Source organism: Artemia franciscana, chromosome 16, assembly GCF_032884065.1.
Source record: "Artemia franciscana chromosome 16, ASM3288406v1, whole genome shotgun sequence".
Classification (NCBI taxonomy): Eukaryota; Metazoa; Arthropoda; class Branchiopoda; order Anostraca; family Artemiidae; genus Artemia; species Artemia franciscana.
Window position 1 is genome coordinate 30,374,403 of NC_088878.1, and position 21,022 is coordinate 30,395,424.

General features: G+C 35.2%; 1 protein-coding gene across 2 annotated transcripts in view; it reads left to right on the plus strand.

Annotated features, from left to right (window-relative positions):
* Window positions 1–21,022, plus strand: part of LOC136037339 (fatty-acid amide hydrolase 2-like) — a 206,635-nt gene that overhangs the window by 48,770 nt on the left and 136,843 nt on the right. For both annotated transcript variants that reach the window (XM_065720010.1, XM_065720011.1), the window contains exon 4: window positions 2,766–2,877. In XM_065720010.1, the coding sequence (XP_065576082.1) occupies window positions 2,766–2,877 (112 nt within the window). The remainder of the gene's footprint in view (window positions 1–2,765; window positions 2,878–21,022) is intronic.

Below are 21,022 nucleotides of genomic sequence, written 5' to 3' on the forward strand. Positions count from 1 at the left end.
AAAATGTCATTAGAAAATTAGAAATTGACATTAGAAAATTCTTTGACATTATAAAATGGCATTAGACATTAAAAAAATTAGAAATTGAAATTGGAAAATTCTCTGAAGAAGAAAATGGTATTAGATATTAGAAAATTTGAAATTAACATTTGAAAACTCTGACATTAGAAAATGAAATAACAAAATGAAGTTAAGTGTTATAAAAGTATAAATTCACATTATAAAATTCTCTGACATCAGAAAAAAATGACATTAAACATTACAAAATTAGAAATTCAAATTACAAATTTCTCTGACCTTAGGAAAGGACATTAGACATCTATATATATAAAAATAAGTTGTTTGTCTGTTGACTGACGTCATGTTTGTGTGTCGACTGACGTCATGTTTGTCGACTGACGTCATTATAAGGATTGAGCTGTATGTCGTCATGAAGTTGTTTGTCGACTGACTGAAGTTGAATGTTCAATTAGCAATCACCATCAACAAAGCTCAAGGGCAATCATTAGAATAATGAGGTATAGATCTGAATATGGATTGTTTTTCCCATGGACAATTATATATTGCATGTTCAAGAGTCGGTAAACCCGACAATCTATTTATATGCACAGACAATGGGACAGTGAAGAATGTTGTATATTCGCAAGTTTTACGTAGTTAAAAACATATATATATATATATATATATATATATATATATATATATATATATATATATATATATATATATATATATATATATATATATATCTATCTATATTCACAGCTATACCCCAACAGCTAGTTAGACAATAAACATTGACATTAGAAAATGTCAAATAGTGAACGTGGTGATCCGTTTTAATTCTAAACCCGTTGAATTATAAACGGATCCTTTAGAACCTGACGATGCGTAAGAGAGAATAAGTAGTTACATGCAGAAATTTAAACTTTAGGAAGCAAAAAATCCTCTTTTTCGCTCTCCTGTGTTTTTTGTTTAATGGAAGTAAAAAACAAAAAAAATTAGACAGAATCTCTTCCTCTAATAATCATTTGTCTGTTATAATTATTGAATTACTACCAATGCTGGTTTTTTTCTATCCTCTATTTTGTAGAAAAACAGGTCAATATTCTTTGAAATTACCAGATACTTTAAATTACATGGTTCGTTTCCCTTTGAACCTATCCAACAAGGAGAAAAGTGGAAAGAACTCTAATACATCTAGACAAATTAAAAGTGTCTTTCACTTCTTTTCCTAGCGGAAACTTATCGTTGTTTCACGCTTTCTAGCAAAAGAAATGTTAGCAATGAAATAATTGTTTGGCAACATAGCTTCTCTATTTGTAAATAAAATAAAACATAGAAATATAAAATAGCGGGTACAACTTTTTGTTAAGACAGTGTCTTAAGTAAAATAATGAAGCCAGAATATTTTGTTTTCGCATCTGGAAAATTTTGTCAAAAAAAAAAACCAAAAGAAAGAAATTGAATGAACAACTAAAACATACGAAAACCAAAATGAACAAAATTTTGTGTTTTAGAGAAAAATAAAAGTCAGTATGCTATGAAATTATCAAATCATTATGTTTTGCGACTGATTTCCCTCTAAACTAGGACAGAAAAGTGAAAAGAGCCCCAATAAACAGGGAACAAAATATGGGTCTCTTTCACTTCGTATTCTAGCAAAAATATGTGAAAAATTTCGGAAAGTGCTTCAACAAATAAATAATTTCATTGACAATACTGCTTTTCCATAAGCTATAATAATGAAAGTGGTTAAATATGGTTTTGAAGCATGGGAGCTCTGACTTTTACTTTTAAATCAGTTTGTTTTGCAACCTGAAACCCAAATAACTCTAATATTTTGAATAAACTTCAAGGTCATTCGAATTTTCATGGCCGTATTTTCATTAGGCTTATTAAAGATTTTGTTTTATAATATTTTTGTTTTCAGTAAATTCTCTCTCTCTCTCATGTTTTATTTTACAACTATTCTATTAGAGTTTAGAATCTATTTGAATTTATCTAGTGTTGTGAAGTATTATTTAGCGTGTAGTACAATTTCTGTCCAATATTAGTTTGTTTTTTGCACCCAAACTCAATTGTAGCGTAAAATCTCTGTTCAGACCATAAAATTAGGAAGTAAAATAGAAAGCCAATGGGACGGAGTGCTATCGGATGAGGCTACGTTTTTTTCTCATACCTAATGGTTATGGCCATTTTGTAGTATACTATTTTTTAAGTGTCCTTTCGTAGCCTCCAACTCAACAGCTGTTTTTCTTCATCTTTTATTTCCCCTTTTCTAATAAAAATGAACTACTAATTTGTTAAAGAATTATCAGCTAATTAATTGTATTAATTAATTTTTTGGTAAAAATTGTTTTGTTAAAATAGTTTATTTTTCCTTGGGGAAGAAAATATATAACAAGTTGTTTTTTCAGTATTCTCCAATAGCTTCCAACCCAACAGCTGTTTTTCTCCATCTTTTATCAGCCCTTTTCTAATAGAAGTTAGATTTAAAAATAATAATAAAGTACGGTTAATTAGTTTAAAATAAGGCTAGTTAACGAGCTATTTGATAACTAATTTGTTAATTTTAAATACTGTCAATTAAATAAAAATTCGAATTGGCAATTAATTGGTCGGTTTAATTAATATTTATATTGATAATTTTGATTTTGTTAAAATATTTTATTTTTGACGAAGATGTTTTTAGTATTCTCCTTTAGCCTTTGACTCAACAGCTTTTTGTCTTCATCGTTCAACATCTGTTTTTTCTCTTCAAGGCATGTTTGCAATCTGCTGCTGCTTCTCCCATGGGCATGGGCTCTGACATAGGTGGCTCCATTAGAATGCCTTGCTTTTTTAATGGAGTTTTTGGTCACAAAGCGTCTACAGGTACCTTATCTATTTAATAACAATAAGTTCCAACTCTTTTTAATCAAAACCTGAAGCGTTTGTTTTTTAGGATTCTTTTATACTGAGTGTTAAATTAAATTATGTGTTAAATTAAATATATATATATATATATATATATATATATATATATATATATATATATATATATATATATATATATATATATATATATATATATATTAATATATATACATATTTGAAGAAAAGTTTTATGAGTCTACTGCTCTTTAGAGGCCTCCTCCACGCCACTCAGCATGTCCCCAGAAGGTACATAGGGGAGGCACAGGCCAAGGGGGGACCTTGTCCCTGAAGGTCCATAATAGAAACTGGAGCACCCTCGCCCGGGCCCATAAATACAGGAAGAGGAGGAAGAAGGCTCCTGAAATGTACACTCAACAGGGCCCACTGGCGTGTCCACACATTCATGAGTTACAAACCTTCTCCAGTAATGGGTTAAATTGCATGGTGACGCAGAACACCATCGTGGGAGGATCCTCTATAGGAGGACAACTGCGGAGGGCGTAAGATTCAGATCGATGGATGACGACCTCTGCAAAAGGCTGCCTCGACCCTTTCGGGTTACCTGGAAGACTGGGGATCTAGCGGTTAACTCTATTCCCACTTGAGGAGTGGCGCCCCTCGAGGAAATTATAGCCTAGTAAACGACACGGCATTCGCACGGGATTCTGATTAATCGATAATTCTCCTGGGCTTTTTCTGTTTTGACGGGCGTTTTTGGGCTGAAAAACCTCTTCCTAGCTAATTTGTCTCCTATGGGCTGCCTCCCATAGTAGTATAATATTTGTAGGCATAAATATATAATGAGTTGGTGGTAATAGGCTTGGGACTGTCTGTGCAGGATTTCGACTCTTGTTGATAGAAGAGCATCGCCAGGTGCTGAAAACCATGTTGTGACCAAAATAGGCCCGGGATTGCACAAAGCCTTCAACCAAACTTGAGGTCTCAGGGACTTCTTGCTGTCCGGTTCTAAGCCGGCTTAAGCGCTTTGATGTAGGCTTAAGAAGATATGTTGATCCCCGTCCTACACTGGTATCCGGTATCATTGCTTTTCCTGAGGCCAAAACAATTTCAACTATTTGAAGAACATGAAAATTGAAACTTGTAATGTTACGACGTTAAAAAATGTTACGACGCTATTCAGGTGACTCGAACTGGACTTATTAGGAGTTTCAGAAACTCATATCCTAGGCGGAGGAAGCATGAAGTTAGGTGATATAGAATTTGTTTACTCAGGCAGGAAGGATGGGGTACATAGACACTGAGTAGGGCTCATGATGAATAAGGAAGCTGCTAAGTCTTGTTTAGGCTTGGAAGGTATTAATAGTACAATACTAATTGCTCATTTTATGACTAAAAAGTTCAGGCTATCAGTTATAGTAGTTCCCCCTGTTGAACCGACTGACGGAGATACTAGTGACTCAGATGAACTTTACTTACAGTTACAGGAGCAAATAAACAGGGTCTCAGGTAGAAACATGATGTTTTTACTAGGAAATTTTAACGCCCAGGTCGGTAGAAATAGGGATAGATGGTATCCTAGCCTAGGTAAATTTGGTGTAGGAAAAGAATAAAGTAATGGCTATAGACTTTTGTAATTTTGTAGGTATGACAATCTAGTCATAACCAACATGGTGTTTGGTCATAAACTGGCCCATAAGTTGACATGGTATTCATCTGACGGTAAGACAGGAGACACTATTGACTGTGTTATAGTAAATCTGAGACTAATAGAATCAATACAATATACTAGAGTATATAGGATCGCTGTTATTAATGTTGAAAGTAAAGATCACCATCTAGTACTGTCTAGGTTTAATTTGAAGCTGAAATTTCAGAAGGGTAACTACCTCCCGGAAAGTTATGATGTTGGTAGACCCCAGGATGAGAATTTGAGAGAAAAATTTCGGGAACAGTTGAATACTAAACTTGAGAGTTTAAAATTTGACAGTGTGGAAGATGGTTGGAATAATTTTAGAAAAACAATTTGTGAAGTTGCTGGTGGTGTCTTAGGGAAGAAAGTTAAGACTGCAGCTAGGAATATTAGTAAAAAAGTTTTATGTTTAATAGAAAGGAGAAGGGGCTTGTACAAGAATTATCCGAGTTATAGATCATATGAAAATAAAAGGAATGTAAAGAAAGTGGAGAAAACATTAAAATATGAACTAAGGAGGTGTGAAGTGGAGGCCATGGATAAAATTCCCGAGGATCTGGAAGATGCAGCTAGACGATATAATAGTAAAATATTGTACTCGCATGTTTAATAAATTGAGAGGGAGTCGTCAAACTGAACTTGTACCAGTTAGAAAGAGGAACGGGGCCACAATTAGTAAGAAGGAAAGAGTTAAAGAAGGATGGGCCGAACATTTTGAGAATGTGCTAAATTGAGATAGAGTTGAGGAAAAGATATGAAGGAAAATCAAAAAGTTTATGATACTTTGGATGTGAAGGAAGATTTGTTTTGTGAGGAAGAATAAGCGACAGTAGTAAAAGGATTAAAAAGTGATAAGGCTCCAGGTGCTGATATTACGGTAAATGAGATTTTTAAATATGGTCGCTCTGAGAATAGAAATAAGCTACTGGAGATTATGAATATGATTTTTGAAAAAGCGGAAGTACTTAACGATTTTAGTGAAAACCTTAATTAAACCACTGTATAGGAAAGGTGATAAGAGTGAATGTCGTAATTATCGAGGCATTAGTCTGGTCTCTGTAGGTAGCAAATTAGTTAGTAATATGATACTTTTTAGACTGAGACATGCTGTAGACAAAGTTTTAGGAGAAGAACAGTGCAGCTTTAGAAAAGGTAGAGGATGTGTCGACTAAATTTTAACTCTTAGATTAATAATTGAGAATTGCCTGAGTTATCAAACACCTTTGGTCTTCAATTTTTTAGATTATGAGCAAGTGTTCGACTCTGTTGATAGAAGAGCTTTAGCAAAGGTCTTATCCTTGTACGGTATACCAAACAAATATATTAAAGTGATTAGTGCTATGTACGAGAATAACACTGCTGCAGTTAAGGTAGGAAATGATGTTAGCAGCTGGTTTTGTATTAAATCAAGAGTTTAGCACGATTGCGTTCTATCCCCCTTTATATGGATCAGTTTGATGGACTTTGTCTTAAGGAGCACAGGAAAGGCAATGGGATGTAGATAATATTGAAGACCACACTGCCCTTCCATGACGATAAATAAAATTTCAAATAAAGTAAAATCCTTTTAATAGACACTGATAAATTTCACAAAAATACTAGATATTTCGGTCACATATGCAGTGACCGTCATCAGAATATTACTAATGATGACGGTCACTGCATATGTGATCCCTATTTAAAATTTTATCTAAAGGCAATGGGAGACCACGGAATCAAATGAGGAGGAAAAACTCTCCTGGACTTAGATTATGCTGATGATTTATGCATCCTAGATGAAAGTGTGAGCAAAATGAATGAACTTTTAGAGGTTTTGCGAGTTCAGGGTGCTAGAATAGGTTTGAAAATTAATGTTAAGAAGACTAAGTCGCTAAGGCTAGGAATAAGTGAAGATGAATAGGTGACGTTGGGTAACGAAGAGATTGATCAAGTGGACAGCTTTACTTACCTTAGTAGTATTATTAGTAAAGACGGTGGGAGCAGTGAAGATATTAAAAGTAGAATAGCCAAGGGTTGGGGGTGTTTTTTTTCACAGTGATGACAGTGGTCAAATATGGCTTGGAAGCATGGGCGCTCCGAAAAGCAGAAAAAGATTTGCTAGATGTTTTCCTGAGAAATTGCCTACGGATTGTGGTACCCGGCTGATGACTGACCGTATTTCAAACAGTAGGCTGTACGAAAAATGTGGTTCAATCCCGCTTTCTTGGGCTATAATGAAAGAAAGTTAAGATGGCAAGGGTACGTTCTGCGAATGAAGTATGACAGATTGCCGAAGATTGTCCTTTTCATCCAACCGTCTAGCGCTAGATGGAAAGCAGGTTGTCCTCGTCTGGAGTGGGGATGTCATAAAAAAAGATTTAAAGGAAATGGGTACTTCCTGAGTGGGTTTAAAGATAGAGGCTTTGAATAAATTGAGATGGACAAAGAGCGTGTGTAGCTGTGTTGAGCCTCAGGTGGCTTGGTGCTGCGGTGAGCTGTTAGGAGTAGTAGTAGTACGTTTAATGTCAATTAAATTTTTTATTCTCTATTTTCTATCTAATTGGTTAATTAAAAATTTGTTATTGAGTTATAAATTAAATAATTGGCTTAGTTAATATTTATATTGATAATTTTTTATTTTGTTAAAATACAACTCTTTTTATTTAAGACCTGAAGCGTTTGTTTTAGTATTTTTTATTTTGAATTCGAATAAATGTTAATTAAATTAGATATAAAACTATCCAAAAACAATATAATCAAAACAAAATATAATACAATAAGATTTTTATTATAAAATGCTACTACTGCTACTGCTACTAACAACCCACTGCAGTACCAAACCGCCTGAGGCCAATATAGCTGCACACGCTCCTCCTTCACCCTATTCAATTTAAATTTTAACTCTTTATCCCATCGTAAGAAGTTCTAATTCCTTTAAATCCTTTCATAAGACCTATTCTTATTCCATTCGGGGACGACCTGTTTTTGTTTAGCCTGTTTAGTTTGTTTTGTTTTTTTGTTTGGTTTTTTTGATAGATGGCGAAAAAGAACAGTCTTTGACAACCTTAATTAAACAAGAGAATGAATATAGCCTATTATGAAATTACCAAATGATATTGTATAATTAAGAGTAGTTGATTTGAAAATATATTAATTATATATATTGTTTTAATATAGATGTAACTTAACTAATTCATTAATTCCTTCTATTTGCTATTGAGTTGGAATTAAAGGTTGATTTGAATAATTTCTCAGACCACATTGGATTTCCAACGAAACATTAAGAGAAAAAAGACGATTTAATTTGAATAAAGCAGTGGAACAAAAAAAGACAAAAAGATGCAACAAAAAGACTTTAAATAATAAAAAACGAATATTTCGATCCAACGCCTGCAAACATTTTTTCAACAAAACAAAAATTAAGGAAAAAGAGGAAAGATTCAAGATCAAAACATCTGAAGACGTTTCTCTTTTTTATTATTTTTTTCTTGTGTGTTAGTTGTTGTTTTCTTTAAATTATTTTTTTTTCCGTTGAAAAAGGCTCCCGGACGTATAGTCAAAATATTCGGATTTTTCTTATTGTTTAAAGTCTTGCTGCTGTTTTTTTTTATCTTTTGGTTTTGTTCCACTGCTTCATTCAAATTAAACCCCTTTTTTTCTCTTTTTTTGTAAAATGTTAACATTTTTAGTCCAACTATGTGAAAAAATGTCTCCTCCCTGTTTCGTTCAATTTTGTAATATCGCCCACACGTTTTCCAGACTTTGAACTTTATCCAATGCAAACAATTCTTGATGAAGTTGTGAGCAAATGGGTTGACTAATTTAACTCCCTCTCTCAAAGTATATCACAAACTTTGGTTGTAATTATGGGACTTGCCAAAGTTCAGCCTTTCTCAAAGGACTGAATTTATATTATGGGAAAGAATCCGTGGAATTTCAAAGGGACCGTTACCTAGGGCTCTTGGTTTGTTGAGGAAAACTTTTTTGGAGATGGTTAGCTTTTGTGAAATGATTAGACCTGTGATATTATTAGACATCTATTTTGGTTTAATAGGATACAGAAAATTCTTGGTTTATTTCTTTGAGTAGAGTTTGTTCAAAACTTATACATATATATATGAAAACAAATGGATAACTTATATAGTTCAAGGATGTGCACAGGTTAATTCGCAGAAGACTGAATATTGTAACCCTTTCTCTGATAGCCTTCAGCAGCAGTAACAGAAAAGAAGACCAAATAATGTCTCTAGGATAGGGGGGGGGGAATGATTCATGTCCATTCTGATTTCTACTTTGTCTTTATTGAAGTAAATATGCAGACCTATACTATGCTTGCCTGTTCCCAAATTTAGGCTATTCTTATAGATTAGCACACGTAGGCTTCAACTTCAGAATGCCACAAGATACAGAAATTGATGGTGGCTCGTAATATAGATTATCCGGTGGAGGGGGAACATCCCCCTTGAATGTGGGGAACGTCCAGTAACGGATACCTCGCTTTGGTACAACTCAATAGCTCGTTAGGCCTGGGCATGAAAACCACCACTATTTTACCCCCATTGGAATTTAGTAATGAACTAATCGGCTAATTTTACATGGGAGAATTTTCATGGGGGGGGGGATTACGTCACGTCCCCTAAAATTAAACGCGTGATCTTGTTGGGTAATGTTAGACGGCGTTATTACTCTTCCTTTCTCAGAGACAAATTAGAGTGTCCTCTCTTATTTTCTTCTACAACTTTTTGGGCCGAAGTATACTCATGAAAATATATATTTATTCTTCCCTTTTTAAATTGGACCCGGAGAACCTTTACAGCTTGAGAACAATTTTTAAGGCTTGACTATTGAATTTTCTATAGAAATAGAGACAACCGGAACTGAATTTTTCATCTCAATTTAAGCTTCAAGATTTAGTTACGTTGGCAAAACATTCTAAATTTGCAAAGTTTGAAAGCCAAGGATTTAAAGGCAAACTTTTTAAACTTGAATGCTAGAAAATGTGAAGTTGAATTTTCCTCAAGTGTCTTGGAAAAATTACAATTTTATTATGGAAAATAGAGATTTCTATAGAGTCAAGATTATAGACCTGCCACAGAACTTCGGAATTATTTCTAATCATTACAATTTCTTGATGGTGATAATGGTGTATACCAGTGGTGTAGCCGGAGGGAGTTATGATTGCCACAACTCTTATTCTTGTAATCTAAAGAATTGTATGGACTTATATGATTTCAAGATAATAATTACGTGAATATATATTGATTAAGTTGCCCTCAACTAATAAAAAAATCCGGAGTACTGCCAAGCCCTTGTTGCATATTTTATAATAGCAAGCAAGGGGGTATCCTGGGGGGCGGGGTTGAAACCCTCCCCTTTAATGTTTGTCTGACTCATAAAAATTATTAGAAATGAATACAAACATAGTTTTGATGCATTTTTTAAAGCTTTTTATGTAACCCCCCCGAAAAAGTCCTGGATACTACCCTGGTAGCAAGACTACTACTCGTCGAAAAAATAAATCTCTTCTAAGGATTACGATTTCTTAGTGATGGTAATAATGTAACCATCGGCTTCGTTGGATTTGGCCCTGGGGGGTCAGAACTCCTCCTCTTCAAAAATAAAAAATTGTATCCGACTGTAAAATGTGTTTTAAGAGATAATTATACCATCATGGGAAATGTTAAATCTCATGGAACCAGAAAATAAATTTTAAGTGTTAAAATATTTAATTGATGATAATGATGGAACAATTGGCCTTAACGGGTGGGAGTCTGGGTTACCAGATCTTTCCAATCGTCAAATCCAAGTATTCTATCCGACTGTTAAAAGTTGTAGATATTATCGCTTTTTTCTTAATGAATATATTATGTGTCTTGGAATGTGGAAATGGCTTTTAGATAATACGATTTCTTATTGATGATAATGATGTAATCATCGGCTTTGCTCGATGGGGTCATAAGTGACTAGAACTCCCACGTTTCAAATCTAAAGATTTGTGTCCGATCGTGATACGTTGTCAACGTGATAATTATATTATGGAACCTGTTATATCTCACCGGAATAAATTTTAAGTATTAAAATTTGTTCCTCGCGATGATTATGTAACCATCGGCTTTGCTGCATGTGGGATAGGGTGACCATATCTCCCTTTCTTCAAACTTTTAAATCAAACATTATACTTGTACTTTATAATTGTACAAAATTATAATTGTATTACCACGAATTAAATTTCATGTCTTGGAGCACTGAAATCGCTTCTAAGTGCTACGATTTCTTGTTAATATTGTCAATAATCGGATTTATGGGATGGGGTCTTTTTTTTTTACTAGAACTCCTTTCATTGTATCTAAAGAATTATATCCGATTGTAATAGATTTTCAACTTGATAATCACATAATCATAGAATATGTTGTGTCATGGGAATACAAAAATTTCTTTTAATTTATTTTATTACTAGCTTATGATAATGATTTAACCGTTATCTTTATTGGATTGGGTTTTGTGAATATGTGGTTCTGTTGCACATTCAGTCGCGAAATCTTTTTATGAAAAAAGCTTTCTCAAATGAAAGTGAAGAGCGACATTAAAAAATAAAGCAAACTGAAATTGTTCCGGTTGTGAAGGAGGCTACTGTCTCCTCAACTCCCTGCTCTTTGTGGTAAGGTTTCATATAACTGAATAACTGATATATAAGTCAATAAGTCAATATAACTGAATGTAAGAGACTCAAATAGTCGCTTAATTTCTCGAGACTGTATTTTGAAGTTTATTCTACTTGTCTTGATATTCGGTAATGCTGACCCTAACCTATATATCACTATGCTGATATTAATAAAATATACTATAATGATTATAACTGATAATATCGATGTGTCGTTACGGCCGTACCCACAGGCCCGAGGCTCTCCAGAGAGTTCTCCTAAGTGACTCATTTTTTCTATTAGGTGGACTGCGAGGGGGTTAGGAGTGATTTTTGTTGTTTAGTGTTTGAAGATCTTTCAATAACATAGAATTTAGCTGCACCTGATTTAGTAGCTTGAAATAAATTTGTGAATAAATAAATGAATAAATGAACGTGAATAAATTTGTGAAATAAATTTGAAATAAATTTGAAATAAATCTTGATTTTGGAACTTGTATGAAACACCTGGCATTTGTGCAGAAAATTTTTCACAGGGTCTTAGTAAGAAAGTAATTTATTTTTCAGTAATTTTCTTAATACTAAGAAATTATGGAAAATTTAAGATTTCGGGAAGCCCAAGCCCAGAAATTTTTCCCTGCGTACGTGTATACAGGGCACTGTCGGCGAAGTCAAATATAGTGAGACTTTGTTGGCGCTTCATATGTCCGGCAATTTTAAGTGTCAAGTGTTGAATTGGGCCTTAATTTTGCTGCAAATTAAGATGAAACCTACTGTCTTTAAAATAGAGCTGTGGAATGGCTTTTGAGCCACCAATGGCTCTTTGAGCCATTTTTGCCCAATCTCATTGTAGAAACACAGTTTATTTGTAAAAAAGTAGTCGAAACTTTTTGTTCTTGTTGAGATTTCATCCGTCTAAGATTTCTTTCATTCCAAACGGCTTAAAACATACTTCCTTGGGTTCTTCGGCCAAAAAGATGGTTCTTCAAAAAAATGATCGGCTAATGGTTTTCGGCCAAAAACTGGTTGGTTCTTCGGTAAAAAAAATGGGCTCTTCTGCCCAAAAAATGGATTAGATGCTCAGCCTTCCAAAATGGTCAAAAGCTCTTTTTTTTATTATCTTTGAAACTTAAGTTTGAAAGTCCTTGGGTCAAGTGGACTTCAATTTGGAAAACTAATAGCTCGACTGAACATGGAGCTTATTAAACGGCCGACCCCTTTTGCGTTTTATTTACTGGCCCAAAATTCGACAAAGAGCAACAACGGGTAAAAAAGCGAGGTTTTTTTTCCGAGATGTGCTTAAAGGATAATGGGATTGGCTGAAAAAAGAAGATTGATGTCATCTCAGAGTCGGAGGATATCTATAGAGCAGTCCACTTTAGGGAAGACTGAAGGCTACCCACTAATGCCATGTGTTCCTCTCGAGGCGCTGGGGGAACTAAGGTCTAAAGCAAGGCAAGATCTCACAAGGTTAAAACAGTGGAGTTTTTAAAATGGATAAGATATTTGTTTCAAAAAGTAACCATTACAGGCCTCGAAGGACCTAATTTGAATTTCGGAGTGAAAAATATCACAAAAAACACGAAAACTGGCAAAGAACACCAAAACGAAAAATTAGCGTCTATCAATTTCAAAAGCCTACAGTGTCAGTCAAAAGGCTACTACAAACCATTAACAACTAACTGCAGCACCAAGCAACCTGAGGCCAATTCAGCTACGCATGCTCATCCTACACCCTAATCTATTTAAAGTTTTCCTCTTTACACCCTCCCGAGAAGTCTTGATTTCCCTAAAGTCTTGTTTACGACCTCCTCCCAGCCATTTCGGGGACGTCCTTTTTTTGGTCCAAGATGATTGACTGATAGGGGCAATATTTGGCAACCTTTCATCCCTCATCCACAAAAGAGTCTTAGCCACCTCGATGTTTCTGTCATTATATCCCTAGAAAGCGCGCAATATCGATGTTTCTGTCATTATGGCCCTAGAAAGCACAATGAAGTTGCATTTTCCGTACTGCTTACTGTTGAAAGACAACGAATGTCAATATTCATCGGTGTATGTCTAAAAATCGTTTTTTCTCCTTGGATTTAGTCAGCGTTGCCAGACAACATTTTTAGTTTAATGCAAGGTTCGACGATGACAGGTTGGGTTAGGTTTGGTTTTTAACCGATTTGTGATATTTATAACCAAATTTAACCGAAATTTGTATCATAATCTAACTTAACCCAACTTTAACTTTTACCACCGTGAATTACACAAAACTGAAAAAACTGAATTGTTAATCTAATTGAATCCAAGCAAAGAAAAAGGAATTTTGGACATTCACCTGCGAACGTTGACATTAACCAGATTGGGACAAGAGACAGAAGGAGAAAAGGAAGACTGTTTTCCTAAATTAGTGATTAATATAGACCAGCACTTGAATGAGGCCTTAAAAGTTAAAGTTGGATTAGGTGAGATTAGGTTAGATTAGGTTAGGTTACATTTATATTTTTACTCAAGTAAATTAACTGAAAAAAAGCTGAAGTTGGTGTTAACCTAGAACAAATATTGAATCTAAATAACTAGGATGTAATTCTCATGAGAGATAATTCCTCCTTTCGTGCTTCTTTTTCCCTCTCGACGATGACAGAAAAGAAAACACTTTCTTTCTCTGTATTCCATTGCGAAATTAAGACAAAAGGGATGAATGAGGGAAGAAAAATTGCTTGTGAGGCATGAAATGGAGGTGTCAGAAAAATATTAAAAGATAAAACAATGCTAACCTGACTGGGCATTGTATCCTTTCTGTCTGGATGAAAAAGAAAAGGAAAGTTCCACCTTAATTTATATGGTTCCTTTGCAGAATCGTCGTATAAGCTTGTATCACGTGAAAGAAACGGAAAAAAAGTTTATCTATGTAAAATAATGAACCTGACTAAATTAAAAATTTGATGGTTTTTTTATATGCTTTTGATTTGATGGTTTGATGGTTTATTATATTACTGTCGAAACGAATTTGACATATTGTTGGAAGCATATTTAAGGTATCAAAAAACAGTAAATTAGCAAGAAAAATGCCGTTAGTTGTAGTCTAACAAAAATGCAAAATGGTAGAATAAAAACGGATGAAATGAGAGAAAATATTATTTGCCATACACAAGGTAAATAAAAATGTCCACAAAATATTAAAAGAACAAGATATAAAGGAATAATAATAAAAGAAAATATAATACCAAAGAAATAATAAAAGGGAAGTTTAGTTGCGAGAAAGTGAATAAAATTGAAACCTCAGTAGAAAACACAAAATAATAAAACAAAAAAAATGAAAGAAATAATAAAAGAGTAGATTTTATTGCTTTTACATATATCCTTCAATTGTTCAATGTTTCCTTATATTCTTAATAAGATAAGATTTATTACAAAACCTTCGGGCCATAGCAACACAAAATGCAGCCTATCAACAAAGCTAAGGAACAAAGAAAACTTTAAATAGCATAAATAAAAAAAAGTACACCAAGAACTGTTTAATAGCACATGCGTTTCTCTCAGCCATCCACCCAATTACCCAGCATTCACTCCCAAACACTCGTCCAAAACATTCATTCCGCAACTTAGACAGCTCTTAACACTCGTATACAAAATGAAATAAATTCTCATTTACACATCCACACATAGGGCAGCAGTAGGGACCAGCTGCCAGCCTAAACATTCCCCAAAATTTCCTTCTATCATCTAAATTCAAACTATCCCCTCTTTCCAACAACAAATTCTTTAAATCCTCTTTATTCAACTCAAATTTAAAATAAACCTCCTCCCTCCAACACTCTTTAGCTAATGATGGATCTATTCGTCACTAACATTTGGATAAGTAGTGCAAATCTAAGCCAAGAAATTATTAAGTCTGAGGCTGTGATTAAACTCCCGTCTGTGTTACTGATTCTTTAGCTTCATTTTTCTTTTCAATAAGTCGTTTTGTTGCACTATGCCCCTTCTGAGGATCTGGTTTCAGCAGCGGGGCTGTATTTTCCCGTATGCACCTCATTCGGGAATCAATTATATTTCTAATAGTCAGTAGTCAGTAGTCAGTAGTTCGCATTTAGTTTCTTCTGTGGGAATAGTCAGTAGTCAGTAGTCAGTAGTTCGCATTTAGTTTCTCCTGTGGGAATAGAGCTTACATCGTTCTTCGATCATATTGTTCGTATCGAACTCATCACCTGGTTCGTATCGAACCAGGGTTTAGTAATGTTTTTCCGTTCAATGTCCAATAAAACAAGAGCCAAGAGCTCATATGGCACTTGTGACGAGGCCGGAAGAGCCAGGAGCTCATATGACACTTGCGACGGGGTCGACACCTAAAATTAGTCTCGGTACTAGAATTATCGATTTTACTGTTCTTTGTTTATTGGTAATTATTACAAAGATAAACTTGCAAATACAGTGTTCCTGTAGTCTCTTCTTATTCAATATTTTAACGTTTGTCCCACCAAGTTTCATCCGGATCTCTCCGCTCTAAGCCTTTTCCAAGATTGCCGGTTTTCCCCTTCAACTCTCCCCAATGTCACCGGATCCGGTTGGGATTTAAAATAAGCACTCCGAGACAAAAGTTCCTTCTGAATATCAAATTTCATTAAGATCCCGACTACCCATTCGTAAGTTAAAAATACCTCATTTTTTCTAATTTTTCCGAATTAACCGTCCTTCCACTCCCCCCAGATGGTCTTATCGAGAAAGTGACTATTTCTAATTTAATCTGGTCCGGTCCCTGATACGCCTGCCAACTCTCAGCGATCGCTATATTGATCACGTATCTAGTTTTGGATCTTCTTCATGTAAAGACTGGGGTGATCCGGGATTTGAAATTGAGACCTCTCGCACCCTAAGCGAGATTCATACCTCTAGACCAGCAAGCCACACTTAAGAAGAACAATCATTTGTTTTATTGGCTAATAAAATTCTTCTCAACTATCTCGTTCGCTCGCCCCCCTCCCAGATGGTCGAATCGGGGAAGCGACTTTTTCTAATGTAATCTGGTCTGGTCCCTGATACGTCCGCTAACTTTCATCGTCCTAGCTTATCTGGAAGTGCCCGAACTAGCAAAACGGGGACACGACAGACAGAGAGACCGACGGACGGACAGATATTGCGATCGCTATAAGTATGTCACTTCATAAATACCAAGTGCCATAAAAAGAGAAGGGGAATTCTACCTATAATTATTAGATGATACCTTTGTAAAGCTTGTAATATGTAAAGCTTCTGTTAAGCAAAGCTTTACAAAATATTACTCTTTTTTGTCTTTGGTAAATGTCAATTTTAGCTCATCGTACTAAAGATTCAATTTTATCTCATTAAAGATTCATGCTTCGTAGTAGCAATCCTTGCTAATGGTAACTTACCCAGAGACTGCGCCTACTTCTCTTCAAAACAGCAATTATGTTTGTCATTACCTGTAAACAGGCTTCCGATCTCCTTTGGCCTAACTGTTTGTTAGCCTTGTACTACAAAAAGCTAATATGTAAATCCTTGTGAAGCAATTGCTATATGATAAGCTTGTAACATTCGACCTCAATAAAGCAAAAAAGCTTAACTACGTAGAATAATGAATCTGAAAAAGAAATTATAATTGTTTAAATAAAAATAAAATCATAATTTCAATTTGTTTTCTTTTTGAAAAGGTTTCATTATATTATCGTACGAATAAAATTAAAGTAATTTATGAAGAATGTTTGGACGAATAAATTACGATAAATTAGCTAGTAAGAGATGTCGTTAGTATATACTCTTAATAAGAATACAAAATATTGAAATAAATGAAAAGGGAAAAATCGAGCCGAAAAGTTTCACGTTAGACATGGGATAATAAAAGAGAAAATGAAGCTACATCGGGATTTCTGTTGCTGTGGGACCAGACGTGAACGGCTCAGATAGCATCGTAGATGTTTTATGGGGGTTATATATAATTGAGGGATGGCCGAGTGGCCGCCCTGGCCGAGTGGGTTGGTGCACTGGATTCGGGATCCCTTGTCTGAGAGGACGCGGGTTCGAATCCCAGTATACCCAATTCTTCAGTTTGGGACGGGGGTCAGTGGCGTGACTCTGTAAGCTTAGCCAGAGTCGACCCAGCTCTAAATTGGAACCTGAGAAATCTGGGGAAGGTAAACAGGAAGGGTGTGCGAAAGCACAGGTTGGCTGGCCCCAACCCCCCATTGTACTTCCTGGCTGAAGGGCCAAGAAACGGAGATCAGCACCGCCGGTACGGACTGTAAAGTCTAATGCCGTATCCTTTACCTTTTTTTTACCCTTTCCCCGTCAGCTCTGCAGTAGCTGGGATTGACCTCTGGTCCCTGTATGGCCAAGCAGACATCAATCCGCTGTAATACCTTAGTAGCTATATTAGTACGTAGCCCTTCCAAGTTTCACTATTGCAACCTAGGCTCAAACTTACTTTGTTATTCCAAGGCAAACAGCGGACTCCCACCGTTGCACCGTTTCCACCGTCACAGAAGGGGTTAGCCGCTACTCATCTATACTTTTTTCCAATTGACGAAAATAAAGCGAAATGTGAAAATACAGCGTTGTGAGACGAAAATACAGCTGTAAATTACTTTATGTTAGCTTGTCATAGAATAATGTGCAAGCTTGTAGAATATGATTTCGTGAAATGGAAAAGATTAGCATTTAAAATGAAGAATATGACCAAACTTCCAACATTGTCATTTATTTTTTTTTGACAAAGTCTCATGATGGCATTGCTGGAATGGGTGTGAAATAAATAATAATAATAGCTTATTGAATGAATAAATAAGGATAAATTTGCTAATCAGAAATGTCGTTAAGTTACAGTCTGATGAAAATTAAGATTATGGAAACTTATTGAAAGGAATTAAATGAGAGAAGAAAAATTGCTTTTAAGACATGAGATAAAGTTTTCAAAAAATTACGAAAATAGAAAACAAATTGAGACTGTTTATACTTTTTAAAGGGTTAATATGACAAAATTTAAAATTCATTTTTTTTTATTGTAACAAACCTCAGAGTATTATAAGCACAGATTAAGTAAGTAAGTAAGACGGCACTAGACCCTTAAGGTCCAAACCGGCGGTGCTGATCTCCGTTTCATGGCCCTTCAGGCAGGAAGTGCAATGGGGGGTTGGGGGCCAACCATCCTGTGCTTTCACATATCCTTCCTGTGTGTGGAAGGGTGTGTGAAATCTGTCCTTATAAGCACAGATTGCTCGTTAGATATGAAATAAATGTATCCAGGTCTATTATCAAGCTTTCAGGTGCCTATATTTGAAAATTGGCCTCATTTTGAATCAGAAAACCCAGCTTTGTCTTCAGAGATCCAATAAAGTTGCAAGATATCCATTTAGTTGAGAGGAGGGGCTGGTCCACAGGAAGCCCTTGCCCAAGGATGCTGTATATGACCCTCGAAACACGCTGATTGGAAATCCTTACATGTACATGTAAGGCCTTATAGGGCCTTACATGGCCCTATTGGATAAGTACATCCGTTGCATAATGAGCCTCAGTTTTATGGTTGACAATTTCAGAAACTTTAGAATATCATTTTGAGTGAAAGGAGTGGGGTTTTCCACTTATGGTACGTGTCTCAGTTCTAGTCCTAATTATCCAGATTAAATATCTTTGTAAGACTGTCGCTTCAACAAGATGTAAAAATTTTCCACCCCTTTAAAAAGGAGGGGGGGGGTACAGGAGAGCATCTGTCGAAGTACGTTTTCAAAAATCATCTCTTGTAGGAATCTAGTTGAAAAATCTTTAAAGATTCGAAAGTATTATAAGATCAGTCAAGGATCCAAAAAACTGTAGGTTAAGCTTGTTCTGTTCGAATAGTAAACTGAAGTCTCAAAAAAAAAAAAAAAAAATGCTAAAAATATAAACAACCTAAACATTCTTATCATGGTTATTCTAAAAATGTAGAACTGGTAAAGCTTAAAGGTACATATCGAAAGTTATTAGCATAAAAAATTTGTATAACCTTAGAAAAGGGACAAAAATGCCACCAAAACAGAGGAGTGATCCTATTGAATTATTTTTCATCACATTTGACATGTCCAGAAATCATATACCGAAGATTTGAGGTTCTTAAATATTAATTCATAAAATTTTATGTTCTACCTTAGATGGTTGATACTTGATGCATGTTCATTTCTTTTTTTTTAACCAGGGGTGATCTTGGTCTTACATAATAGTCTACGTAGCCTTCTAGCTTCAAACGGTGCCTTCTAGCGGCGTAGCCTTCTAGCGGCACAGTGGCGCTGCCATTCCTAAACATGCTTGAAATCTGAAGAAAATGAACGCTTTGCATACACAACGTATATGCAGTGTTACTATCGGTTGTATATTGTTACACTCAAACGGTTTTGAGGCGAATTTAGTAAATATTTAAAGGGGAAGAGGAGGTATCTGAAGCCTAAGAAAGTGTCGATCAAGGTCTAATTTTTCTGACTTTTGGTACGAGGTTCTTCAAGTCAACATGGAAAGGTTTACTGTTGCGCAGAAGAACATTACTATCGATTATATATTGTTGCACTCAAATGGCGGTGAGGGGAATTTAGTAAATATCTAAAGAGGAAGAGGAGGTGTCTGAAGCCTAAGAAAGCGTCTATCAAGGTCTAATTTTTCTGACTTTTGGTAAGAGGTTCTTCAAGTCAACATGGAAAGGTTTACTGTTGCGCAGAAGAACATTACTATCGGTTATATATTGTTGCACTCAAATTGCAGCGAGGGGAATTTAGTAAATATTTACAGAGGAAGAGGAGGTGTCTGAAGCCTAAGAAAGTGTCTATCAGAGTCTAATTTTTCTGGCTTTTGGTAAGAGATTCTTCAAGTCAACATGGAAAGGTTTACTGTTGCGCAGAAGAAGGTTACTATCAGTTATATATTGTTGCACTCAAATGGCTGTGAGGGGAATTTAGTAAATATTTACAGGGGAAAAGGAGGTGTCTGGAGCCTAAGAAAGCGTCTATCAAGGTCTAATTTTTCTGGCTTTTGATAAGAGGCTCTTCAAGTCAACATGGAAAGGTTTAGTGTGGCGCAGAAGAATATATCTGGTGTGTTACTATTGGTTATATATTGTTCCACTCAAATGGTTGTGAGGGGAATTTAGTAAATATCTACAGGGGAAGAGGTGGTGTCTGAAGCCTATGAAAGTGTCTATCATGGTCTAATTTTTCTGACTTTTGGTAAGAGGTTCTTCAAGTCAATATGGAAAGGTTTACTGTGGTGCGGAAGAATATGCTATATAGAACTAGAATTAGCACTTTTTGGCGCCACTTTTTAAGTGGAAGAGTTTGGAAGCATAAAAAAGTTACATTGCAATAATTATGGTCCAAAGCCCTTAACTGAAGGTTTATAAGAACCCCTCACGTGTACTCCCCTCAAAACCCTCTTAGTAAGTTTCATAAATCGCCTACCCATCTTAAAAGTAAAAAATTATAGCGAAAACGAATTAATTATAACTAAAAACTATTCAACTAAGAATCTACCAAAAATTAAGCTCGAATGATCAACAGTTTTGAAATGAACCTTCAAACATCACTTGCGATGAAGTCCGTTTGCTAGTTCTAACGGCGGGAATTGAGGGGAAGGGAGGTCCTTGCCCCCTTAGTTTTTTGCTCTTACCTAGGTTTATAGTGAGCAATGTACAATCTTAAATTGTAAGAAATATGCTTTATTATTACTTGAAATGAAGATCAAATAAGACATAATATGAACTCTGAAAATCCGGTTATTTCTCTATTCGACAGTGAATTCCAAGCTATGATTCAAGTTCTAATGCTAGTCTGTAATCCTAATACTATCAAGATGGCTTTATTTCAAACTTATCT